General features: G+C 43.8%; 1 protein-coding gene across 1 annotated transcript in view; it reads right to left on the reverse strand.

The window, feature by feature from the left end:
• SYNPO2L (synaptopodin 2 like) overlaps positions 1–12,740 on the reverse strand; it is a 31,232-nt gene that overhangs the window by 17,664 nt on the left and 828 nt on the right. The window contains exon 2 of the mRNA XM_054277325.1: positions 1,132–1,283. Coding sequence (XP_054133300.1) covers positions 1,132–1,283 — 152 coding nt within the window. The remainder of the gene's footprint in view (positions 1–1,131; positions 1,284–12,740) is intronic.

Raw genomic sequence — 12,740 nt, forward strand, 5'->3', positions numbered from 1 at the left:
CTCTCCCTCTTTTTCTGAAATACACACGCTCCAGAGTCATCCAGCTACCTCTCCTTTCTGTACAGGAATGATTGGTGTTTTCTCTGGGAATGTAAAGATGAAGTAGGAATAGACATGTGATCAAGAAAACAACATTTGATGATTTCTCCACTACTCCAAATGAAACCAACTGATTTCATTATTTCCAAACCATTCAGTGTTGGCTCCATCCAGAGGATGCAAGAAGCCTGCCTTTGTCACTTTGTTAATTCAAAGTGTGCTGATCTTGACTGATTAAAATTTGCCCAGGCACCTGTTTGCTGCAGATAGGCTCCAATGGTGTGAGATAAGGCCTTGGCAGGGGACCAGGAGCTATTCTGGACACCTTGTAGAGAACTTACCCATCCCACTTACTCACAGTTAGGGTATAGAGTGAGCACATCAGAAGGCACCAGCATTTTTTCTGAAACCAAGGGGAAGATCCTCCATGCTCAGGCTTTCCTTCTCTGAGCACTGCCCACCTCTGCTCCTGCTTTACAGATGACAGCAACCAGCGTGGCTGTCCCTTCCCACTGCTCACAGTGCTCTCTCTGTCTTTTCAGGAGATCACATCTCCCAGCCCCCTTCACCAGGGCCTGATTTTCTGAGGGTGACTTCTGTTTAGGCAGTAGTGTGGACTAGCTAGGACCTCACCCAGCTTTGCTGCCTTCACCTTTATGGGATTACTCATTTATAGCTTGGGCTGCATCCAGCATGCACTGACGCACTGGGTTAACTTAGCACAGGGAGGACAAGGAACATTACTGGGACTATTTTTTGTCCATAAATTTGAGCTTCATCTCCAGTATTCCCCTGAACTAGATATTTCTTCCCATGAAAAAGGGACCTAGCCACACACCTCTCATCTTTGTAGGAGTCAGTATACAGACTGTTGGACTACAACAGCCCACTGTAAGACAGGGCAAAACATTGAGATGTCAACATGTTAGCCAGGTTAGGGCATGGGTAAGTCCTCCTGGTACACCTTGCACTATGGTGAAACCAAAGGCTTCCTCCCTGCCGTGTTTCTGCTGGGTGTGGACAGCTGGTGTACTGAATGAAAGCGCCCTACTGCCTGCACTGTCACAGCACTGGCACTTGGGAGCAGGTTACCTTTTCACACGGATGTTGAGCATGCCATTGGAGGAATCGATGATCTGCATGGCATTGGCATGGGACAGGCCAGCACATGACTTCCCATTGATAGATACTAGAACATCATTTTCCCACAGGCCTCCACGGCACGCTTTGCTTCTCTTTCGAATCTGAAAAAGCAGGAGAGAGGATAAGGATGAAGGGAAGAACAGCAGCTATTTAGTGCAGTTGCTGGCCCTTCTATTGCTCCATTTCTCAGAGAATAAAATAAGCCCTAAGACTTACTGTGCTGACAGGTTGGAGTTGGATGAGCCCTGGCTATGCCTTTTGGTCTCTGTATCCCTGTTAATTCCAAGAATCAATCTGCTGAGCATAGGCCTAACCTGCTCACCAGCCCCGTTCAAGTTCTTTAGTGCAGATGAAAGATTCAAAAATATCTACATGCTCTTCTCCTCTTGTTCCCTGTCTCCTAAGTTGGTTAGGGAGTCTGTGTTTCAGAGAAGGAACAGACTATGCCTGCACATGTCCATGTGTCCTTCTGCATGCCTCTACTGTACTTCCTTGGTATGATCCCTGACTCATGCAGAGCCTCTGCAAGTACCGTCCTCAGGGAAGCTGACACTGGGGAGAGGTGGCAGTTCTGAGGCATATTCTGGTGGGAAGCATTCCTGCTCCAATGGCTTTGGTCAGTGTATTTCTGGACATCTGCATCAGGCTATATGGTGTCCTGTTACACAAGTGTAAACTTGGAATAAATCTTTAGCCTTAACAGGAGTTGTGCAAGATATGCATTGCTTTATCTGAGAAGGGAGTCAGAGTCACTGTCTCCAGGCAAGCTCCTAGATCTGTCCTCTCGTGGCCATCTTGCACCAAATGTTTATTCTCCCTTTCATTCCGTCATCCATCAGTTAAACTTCTTACCAACTCAGCCTAGCCTTTCTGCTAGGGCAAGCAAGAAAGCAAACCAAATGCCCACTCAGCCAAAAATCACTGACCTCTCCTATATAGGCAAGCAATGGGGATAGTCTTGTAGGACAGCTTGGCACCCATAATGTACTCATTTTTCACATAGAATAACAGCTATCTAAAATCACGAGGTCAGAGCAAGTAAGGAACAAGGTACTATTACACTCTATTTGTAGATTCTTCTACAATATTTCTTCAGATCTTGCAGTTAAGTGAAAGACAAATCAGTGCAGAGCTGTTTAACAAAGGGTGCAGTGAATGGGCTGTGTCAGTAACACTCTACAGGGCACCTTTGTCCATGTCTCACAGCCTTGCTGCTTGAGCCACCAGACTCATCTATAACATCATACAGCTACTTTGCCCACGCTCTTATGGCAGCTTCAGGAAAGAGAGTATGGGAGGATTGCTGCCCTGTCATTGTCCTTGCAGGAGCAGCAGGGGAGCAGGAGAGGAGAGAGCTGGAGCCCTAAGGAAGTCCCATGGCCTGACTGGCTGGTTTTAGTGGCTCAGGCTCCCTGCACCTATGGGGTGTGTGAGTGCCTTGGGCTTGACCCTGCTGGCCTGTGTTGAGCAGACAAGAGCAACACTCCTCCCAGGTCAGCCTGTCAGCAGGACTGAGAGGTGTTGGGGGAGAAGATGGAAAGAGGAGGGCTCTGCTTCAAGTTGTTTTTGTGTTCACTGGTACTTTATCACTCTGTAGCCTTTCCAACTTGACCCCAAATCCTGCCTGCATGCTTAAAATAGGGACTGGCTCATCCCAGCTGCCACATCCATCAGCCTCTGTCATTTTAGTCCTTTATCTTCCTCCTTGTTAATATAAGCCTGGAATGAGCATGTGTAGGTCTGTAATGAACCACTGCAGAAGAACCATTGTTACAGTATAAATGCTGCTTCCTGATACTTCATCCAGATGCAGCTGTTAACTGAGAAGGTAAAGAAGACACATTTTCCAGTGCTGCCTACTGACATAGCAGCTAATGAAAAGAGTTAGGAAGTTGAAAAGAGGTTAAAAGGAGCCTTTCCCAGTATTCCCCAAAAGGCCAACTGCTGCTCCATAGCCAAGTACTTGGTGCTTAGCACTGGATGGAAACATACTTACTGAGTATCTCTCCCAGTTGTAAAGCAAGGGGATTGGGGGTTAAAGGCTGTCAGCAGGTGCTCAGAGCATTCCTCACATGCCATGGTATTCCTCCCTGCTCACTGCAACCAAGGATGGAGGCTGGTGACCAGCCAGAACAGCAACAGTAAATTTCCTGCAATTCTCTAGTCCCTCAGTACTGCAAGTCTTTGCAGGCAACTGTTTGGGGTTCCCAGGCAGGCAGGACCAGGCTGTGCTCCCAACACTGCCTGATGCTGTTTCAGGTACCCTTGGTGGGACTCAAGCAGGCCACGTGGGCTGACAATCATGAGCAAGCAATGCATTTCTCTCATGGTTAGTGAGGATGCTGGGTCTGGCTTGGTCTGTGCTGAAATCTTACTGGATTGACAGAAAGTATATGCACTAAAGCAACTATTGGTATTTCAGTGCTCTGCAGTCCAGGAGGGACTTTTCCATGTCTCCATTCCTTTCTGGGAAAACAGGACCAGGTCTCTTCTAGTGCAGCAAGAGACCTACGGAGTCTGAAAGTAGCATGTGTCTGGCTCAGTCTTCCACAGATTTATAAACCCTCCTTGGAAGCTTATGAATTTGCTCCTGTTATTAGAGGGAAATGAACTATCCACAGCTTCATTTTTACACCAAACCCATACCCCACTGCATTTGCCAGGGAGGAAGGCAAAGGGGTTAAACACAGAAGAGGATTGTGCAGAGAAAGAAGGACAGGACAGGACTTAATCCACAGTCATGACAGCAGGGTGCAGTGTACTGGAGGCTGCAGAGCCTCTGGACAGAGACCAACACAAGCCTGCCAGTTTTTCCATGACTACCAGTTCTGTGCTGCAGAAACTTTAATGGCAAACCCATAACCTGCCCATCTCGAGTACAGCGAGAGCAGCACTGAGCCTTTGAGGCCCCAGGCCAGGGTGACTGCCCAGTCCAAAAGCCAGGCTCCCTGCCCATCCTGAAGGTCAGGCTGCCCTCAGGATCAGCCACTTGCTTCCCATGTCCAAAAGATGCCCTCTCCTGGGCACCCAGTGAGCCACATGAAGTGTCACTAACAGGGAGCTTCTGCTTAGGCTGCAGAAAGCTTGAAACAGCTGATCTGAAGAGGTGGGAAAAGTTGGAAAAAGTGGTATTTCAAAGAGAAAACCTCTCTGCTTTCTGTAACACATACCTGAAGAGCTTTCTTGTGCAAATGAGAAGCAGCACTGACAGACTCTGACAAGTGGTAAGGGTTGGCCCCAGACCTGGCCCTGGGGGATTGCACTGTCCAACCTTCTAGCACATACTGGTGAGGATTGACCTCTCCTTTTGTGTGAGAAGCCCCACAAACTCTGTGAGCCTCTTGTAACTGACTGTTAGACTTTCCACTCCATGCCTCAGCAGACACACTCTCCCATGGCATATTCATGTCAAGGTATGTCCTGGTTAGATTTCAGATGGGTTTAGGAAATCCCAGTTTCAGAGTCTTATGGATTTATGCTACTGGAAATATAAATCAGTATGAAAAACTGGAACAGATTTACTCAGAAAATTGTCCATCTCCCTGCCCTCTCAGCAGGAGACATGTAGTGACAAAAGAGCTCTTGTCAGAGAGGTTTGGGTGTCTGCAGTACTATGTACATGCACATACAAACATGTTTTTTTTCATTACTTTGCCTGCTTCCTCCCATTGATCTCGTTCAATCAGACAAAGGACAGAGGCAGCTGAGACAGAAAAAAAAAAAAAGAAAATGGTAAGGCAATAATTGAGGAGGAAAGGAATAAGAAGAGGTGTTAAAAGGAAGGTCAATGCTAGGAGAGGCCAGGAAGGCCAGGGCTGAGATCAGGCTGTAAGAGTACAGTACAGGTTTCCTTGTACAGCCCTAGGCAGACAAAAGGACATGCTGATTGTTGACGTATCTTGGGGAATTCAGCCCCGCTTTCAGGAACAGAATGCAAGAGAGGAGAGGGTCAGATGCAACTTGGCAACATCTGTCCTTCAGTAGGGACTATATTTAGGTAGTGATATGTGGGGGCTGAACACATGCTGGGATGCTAAGAATAGAGTAATCCTGATAGAACTCAGTGGCTTCACATCTTGCCTCAGTACTGCCCAGGGAACCTGTCTTGAAACTTTGCAACCACTCTCCCTGCTGGCCAGCACAGCTTCTCTGTAATGAAGTAGGCTGTGGGTAAATAGAAGTGGTTTGCAGTGTAGGCTCATGTCATCCATCTCTCCCCTTGCCTGCCCAAACCCCCTCCCACTTCCTCTCACTGGGAGAGCTCAGCCTATAAGGTAGGAAGATAAATTTTATTATCAGTCTTCACTTAATTTCCTACAATCTTTCCAGCAGAAACATTTTAGCCTCAGTCTGAGTCAGAGTTTAATACTGAATACAGTTCACCTTCCCACCCAATGCCCTTCCACTCACTGATTATGCATCTCTCAATGAGCCATCCCCTTCCCCTAGAAGCTACAATGACATGGGGTTCAATACTCCATACAGCCTGGCAGCCTTCTGTGCTATGCAATCCTGTCACAGGGTTCTCATGGAGAGATAACAAATTACTTTTTGTGGTATAAAGCCTTACCAAAATGGAATGACTCAAGCAAGAGCCAACCAGCATGTGGGCCTGCTCCTCCTAGAACTTCCTGCTCAAACCACAAACAGAGCAGTTGCTAGATGCAAAAGCAAAAACAAACACCCTCCATCTCTTCTTCTTTCTGAAGATGGGTATTCATATCATTTTGCTTATTGGGCCAGTTTGGTTTTCATTTAAGGCCAGGGTTTACTCTTTTTGTGTAAGGAAGGATAATCCTATCGCTAGAGAGAGGAGATGGCTAGAGTGGGTAGATGGCTAGAGTGGGATTCAGATGACCTGGGTGATTTTTTGTGTGACCTCAGAGAAGACACTCAGACTGTAGCCATAAAAGGACTGTAGCCTGGAAATAGGACATTTTCCAACAGTCTTTCTTTATCTCAGTTGCCTACCTGAACACAGAGATCCAGTGAGATACTTTCACTATGCCTAATCTATTAAGTAGCTCATAACATCACATCCTCATGCCAATGTCATGTTTTTATTGGAAGCTATTTTACAGGAGAATATCCATAATAATTACACTAAGCATTACAACTACACAGGAAGTTTGTTCCAGTAATTTCCTGATGAAACATCATGTTCCTTCTTAAGAGATGACACTGGAAGATTTGCCTCTTGGTGAAGCAGGTCCAGTGTCCCAGAGCTACTTCACAGGTCATCCATGGTGAAGCTTAATTAGGGAGTCTTTATATAAAGAAAGAGGGAAGAGAACACATACTTTGTGGGATGGACACAGCAAGGGAGAGTGGTGAAAAGATGTGTCTTAAGTGGTAGAACAGACTTGAGTGGCTTCGGGACAAGGGTTTAACAATGAGAGCTGGTAGTGGAAGAGGATGCTAATGCTGCTCAGTTGGTTAAGTACATGTCAGACTACTGTAAAATAGGTTACTGCCCAGAGTGTACTGGTGCAGGAACAAAAGAACAAGTTCTTATATGCACTAGATTTAATTCTGACTTGTACCAGGGGATACAAACTGATAAAACAAACACAATCAATCAGGGATTGTTGGTTTTCTCTCTCTGTTGGTTTTCCCTTACTGAAATGAAGTGCCTTAAAATGAGTTTTTTGTTGTGGTTATACAAGAGAGGAAAGAGAAAAACAACCTCAAACAATCCACTTTCTTTTCCTAAGCAAAAAAAATTAGCTTGTGTCATTGTGGGGAGCAAGTTTCTAGCCAGAGGTGGCCCCAGGTAGATAAAAAGAGGCATAATCTCCATAGCTATTTGTTACTTGATGGTAAATCAGCTGAAAAGTGATTGAAATGTAATATCAATGACAAAGAATAATGCCACATGTACTAGAATATATATAAAAGTATTTGATAAGCATTTTACCCTCAACAGAGTAAGCAGCAGGATATCAAGTGGTTTTTATGTGAAGCAAGGATTCAGAAGGAACTGATATATTTGTCAAATATTTGTACCAGGTCCCACATTTAGGAGCTGTGAGAAAAGCAACTAAATGTTCAGAAAAAACATGCTTATACATGTAAGTCCTTTTTCTAGATGCTTAGCGTGGCTCATGTGCCATGAAAGATTTTAGAATCTAAACCGAATGGAATTGAAGCTCATAAGCAAATCTAGCAACCAAAATGGCTTTTTACAGGTCCAGGCACTGAACTGGGACAGAAGGAGGGAAAGATGCTTGAACACAGGGCAGAATTATCCAGAGACATGCTTCAGTTCTGCAGTGTGGGGGGATAGAATGTAAAAGAATAGAGATAGAACAGAAGGCAGTCTCACCCTTGAGGAGTTGCAGCTGTACTAATTACCAAAGATTAGGAACAGGCCTGCCCTTAATAGGCCACAGCTGTGTCCAGTAAGGATGAGTGCTACAAAAGAGTGGGTTAGGTAGCCAAGGAGAGCTCTGGACTTTGTTGGCTGTGCTGTGAAGAAGTAGAAGTCAGTGCTGCAAGGAGCTGCCCCCCAAGAAATCCCTGAGAAAGTATAGAAGATTTACAGTTAGATGCCAACATTCCAGAACAAGGTTCCCAGCCTTAGCATTGCATGCTGATACTGTGTTCTAAGGGGCCATGAGCATTTGCAAGCCCTGAATAAAAACCCTTCTCAAAAGAGAAGGCTCTTTTCAGCTACTACTAATTGTTGAACAGCAACAGTCTTAAGTATATTATGCCTCCACAATATTTATGCTGAGAGAGGGCCAATTAGAAGAAGACATACCTGCTATTATTTTGATAGAATGAGGGTCACTTTGGTTTGCAAAAAAATATCGAGCACAGCATTCATAATATTGTAAGAGTGGGTTACTGCACCAAAAGACAGCACTCACTAACCCAAAAGCAGCCTCTCAGCAATAGTCTGAGGAGGATAAGCACCACTGTTCTGCAGCAGCAAGGACAGGATCAGCCACAACTATGGATTAAAGAAGCATCCAATTCACCTGAAGGATCTAGGGCACTTAGGTACAGAGAGCTTCCTGTGCCTTGCGACATCTTTGTAGTCATCTTGTAGGTATGAATGTACATCAGAAACCAGGCTCACCCTCCACAGATGTATTCTGTAGTTCTAGCCAGTAGCAGGCTGAATAATATCAGTGAATGAACCTGACCTCTGGACTGCAACTACTGTGGTAAAATGTTGAAATGATCCTTGGCACGTCTTTGGCTGAGATTGGCTGTTGCTGTCCAAAACAATTCCCAGGCACAGTTTGGGAGCTAGAACAGACCATTCCCAGAGCCACTGCCTACGGGCATGTGGCCATTTTGTTTGGAAGAACAGAAAACGTTAATTGCTGGGCTTCATTACAGTCTGTAGCAGCTGGCACAAGTGCCAGGGAATGGTCCCAGGTACATTTCATGCACCAGGTATAGATGGAGCATGTGTGGTTTCACTGCAACTTCTCATCAAGAGATTCTTCCAGAACCTCAGAAAGTTCCACTGGTGCCACAGCGTGCCCTCCCTCACTAGCAGCCAAACATAGCACCTGCCTAAGTGCCAACAGGCCATAAAATATGTCCAGGAGCACTCCCAAAGCAGTTTGAGGCACTCCAAAACCAGCATTACTGACTGCTACAGACTAGCAGTGCTTTTTTAGGTGTGACAGTAAACATTTGCGAAAACAGATGAAGAACAGGCTGCCCACTGAAAAGGGGAGAGGAAGAGAAGGTGCTCGCAAATCTGGACGCCATCAGGCCTGTTTGGGTTAGAGCTGGCACCTCCAGCAGGAATCATGTCACATGAGCACAGGAGAGTGGCACACAGCAGCCAGGCTGTGTGTCACAGGGAGCAGGGACATGGCAAACAGGCAGCAAGGATATCTTGCAGAGGAAACAGTAGAAACAGTGAATTATCAGCAGAGAACCATAAAGGAAAAAGAGGGAATTTGAGAGATAAAAAGGAGGTTGTGAACTGCTGTTAAAAAAAAACCAAAAAACTTTTGGCTTTAGAACCAATACAATGCTGTGTTACTGCTTCCCCTAACAATTGCCCTAACATTGCTGCAGAGTATTTGTACAGAACAGCCAAATGAAAGGAGTCTCTTGAGCTACCAGGGCCAATCCTCTGTAGTTTTCAGAGGCCATATTGTTTACTCCACTTCATAAACTGATTCAAAAGATTTTCAATTCTTTTTTTTGATTGGAAATTCATTGCTGAACCTTCCTGGTTAGTTGTTCTATGCTGTCAATCCTGTCACCTATATTTGAATAGTGTTGCTGGTGTTTGCTCAACATCTACTTGTAGATTGCAGTCACCTCTTTCAATATTTTGCTAGGTGAAAGAAGCCTTCTCTTCTCCCCTCCTTTTCTATGGCTGCTCTACCTTACATTTATTTTCCTTGAGAGGGGCTGGTTCTGTAAGTATGATATTTCCAGTGAAGTCCCCCTTGTGCATTAGACAGTAATATCAACACCTTCCTATCTCTGTTAGACATGTCTGCCTGAGGCTCATTTGTTTATGTTTGCATTTTTTTTTCAGAGATTCATAATTTTGCTGGCTTATTATTGGTGATGCACTAATATGCCCAGGTCCTTTGCCTCTGCTATCAGTACCAGCTGTAAAGACTCAGTTTCCTCTAGTTTGTCAGTATTACTAGTTCTTGTGCTGGAGGTAGAAGTGCCTTCCTTGCTTTTTATAGAAAGTAACTGTTTGCCTCTCATTGAATAAGTCTTGTTTTGTAGCAGGATCCCTAAAGGCAGGTTTGCATGTCCTTGCACTATCCTAAAACTGTCCTGTTCATCTTCATAAAAATTATTTCCATAATATAATTTCATGTTAGGTTTCTACTTTGGTTGATTAATAGCATTAGTGCTCACAACTGTTCTCAGACTAGCTATTTTACATTTTGTTTTGTTTTGAAAGCATTTGATGCACAAATCCTTACTGCAAAGAAATCCTCCAGGAACCTGATAGTTTTGTTCTCTCTTACTCTCTTTCCAGAATGGGTTAACTTTTTCATCAGTTACAGCTACATGTGAGGACTATGTACTTTCCCTCAGCCTTTCTAAAATAAAAATCTTGCTTTCTATGGATCCTTTTTGCTTGTTGTGTTTATGTTTGTTCTCTTTCTTTCTTAAAGACTGTTTCTGGTCAAAGATCTTTCCTGCACTGAGTACCCCATAGGTTTATGCAGTGCTCCAAGTGGGCAGAGGGGCAGAATCTCCTCCCTGCACCTGCTGGTCACTCTGTGGATGCAGCCCAGAATGCTGCTGGCCTTTGGGCTGTCAGGGCACACTGCAGGCTCCTGCCCAGTTATATCCAGCCCAAGAGACTGCCCACAAGGATGTAATTCCAGCTTCTTTCTCCAGGTGTGTTCCTGAACCCATAAGCCACAGGGAGTTGTTGAATGGCACAGAAGCTCTGTGGCAGCTGCATCCAGCATGTGAAGATAGAGCTGCTTTCCTACCCCTTTCTGGCAGCTGGACTGAGGTTTAGAATTGATCCCTTGCTTGGAGAAACAGTTGAAACTACAGCTATGAATCCTTTTAGTCTGTAGAAAAATGGGTTCACACCCCACTTCCACCATGTTCATGTACTTTATTTTGTTACTGCCAGTTGAATACTTTAAACTAGAAAAGAGTTTCAAATGCATGTATTCACTGTACATTTTGAGTTAATTGCAATTTGAAAAAAGGCAATAATTTAAGCCATCCTTGTGAGCATCTTATGAGAGAACAATCAATTAGAGGCCCCATGGGAAGGGAAGGGAAGGAAAAAGGAACCATGCAGCACACCCAAAGAATTTTCAGGAAAACAAAAAAAAAAGATAACAAGTACAGCAACCAGTGGTTAATTTTATCCTAAAATCCATAAAGAGAAACAATAAAAAGGTGATGGTGATGTAGACTTTAGAAAGCATAAAGGCAAGAAGACTATGAACTGTGTACACTGGTCATGTAAGATGAGGAATTGTGAAGGGCTGTGTGATACAGCAAGAGCGACTCAAGCAGGAAATCCCACTCAGTGCAACCTTTAGTCTTTGGAATGCCTGGTTGCTTGTTGTTATCAAATCTGCATTAGGAAATCACATAAGATTTAGACAGGTAAGGTACTAGTTGTTCAGAAATAATTTTCTGTTTATCTGTAGGGTAAACCACTAGGACTGCCAATTCTTAGATACTTCCCAGGGCATGCTGATAACTACCTGAGGGGAAAGGATTTCCCTCCACATTGCATTACACAAAAATTAGATGCATTGTGAAACTTACAACTTCCTCTGAAATACTTGCAGGAAACACAAAGGAAGCAGGAAGCAGGACAAGAGGTGACTCTTAACCTAGTCTGGCTTGGCAAATCCAGCATCTCTACCAAAGTAAAACATGTATAATTTATATATAATGTTATACTTGATTAATTTCCCAAATTAACTTTTTATCACTTATTATCATTTGACTCAGCATCCAAAGGTTAGGATCTTTCCTTAGTATTACTACTATGACTTTCTAGCCTAGAAGTTGAAATTCTCTAAAATGACAGCACTGGAATCTCTGAGACACAAGCAGTGTCCACTCAGTTATCTCCTGGCACCTATCAGCTATTCATGGCTGTACTTTCCATCACATGACACCTGGCAGTTTGCTCTCTTCTAAGCAGGTTACATTCAGATATGATCTTCCTGAGTACCTGGTAAGGACCATCCATTCTTTGGAGACTGTTTAAGTGGTGTTGCCTTTAAGATACTAGGTAGGGTCATTAGATGCTATTAAATTCCAGGTGATAAGTGACAAAAAAGAGAATTATAAAATGAAAATCTTGCCTAAAGAATGATGTCTACTTTGAGCCTCAAATGGATTTGTATAAATTATATATTTTTCATAATTATTTTTAATGTAATATCCAAGTATTGTAAAATTATATATATTTGTATTGCAAGACTTAAAGAACAGCACCCAATTCTGGGTAAAGGCTGCTTCTAGTTAATACCTTCCTGCAAGTGCTACTAATCCTTGGGCAATATTCCATTCACCTCAAGGTGCAACTTAGCCTGGGTAATGACTAGTTCTTGCTGCTGTTCAATCCTGAGTAATCTTTATAGACACTCACAATCTCCTCCCTCTTCAGTACCAGTTTCTTATCTACTTAGGGGAAAACAAGAGTAAAAATAATCTTAGACCATGCAGAATTAATGTAGCCCCTGAAAATTCCATTTTCCTAAGAAGGACTGATGCCAGACACCTGTTTAAAGGATATTGAGCCTTTCTTTTTAAGCTGAAACTCTATGAGTTTGTGCAGAAGTTGTTTTTCTGGAGAAAATAATTTTTCTCTACATAACAAACATTCACTTCAAGGCCAAGCTATGGGACTCCAAACAATTTGGCAGAAGTTACAAACAAACACTACGTGATCTGGGGTGAGCCAAGTGACACAGAACATCTAATTTCAAAATTCTGTCAGAGACATGGTCTGCTTAAGGAAACAGAAGGAGCTGGGCAGAGCATTTTTTCGTTTCTGTTGCTGGGTGCCTTCCAGTGAGATATCCCAAGATATCATTGTGTCAAGGCTAATGCAGCTGTCTTGA

This window comes from Melozone crissalis, unplaced genomic scaffold (assembly GCF_028551555.1).
Source record: "Melozone crissalis strain CALT ecotype California unplaced genomic scaffold, PUWL_Pcris_2 ptg000019l_1, whole genome shotgun sequence".
NCBI classification, from domain to species: domain Eukaryota; kingdom Metazoa; phylum Chordata; class Aves; order Passeriformes; family Passerellidae; genus Melozone; species Melozone crissalis.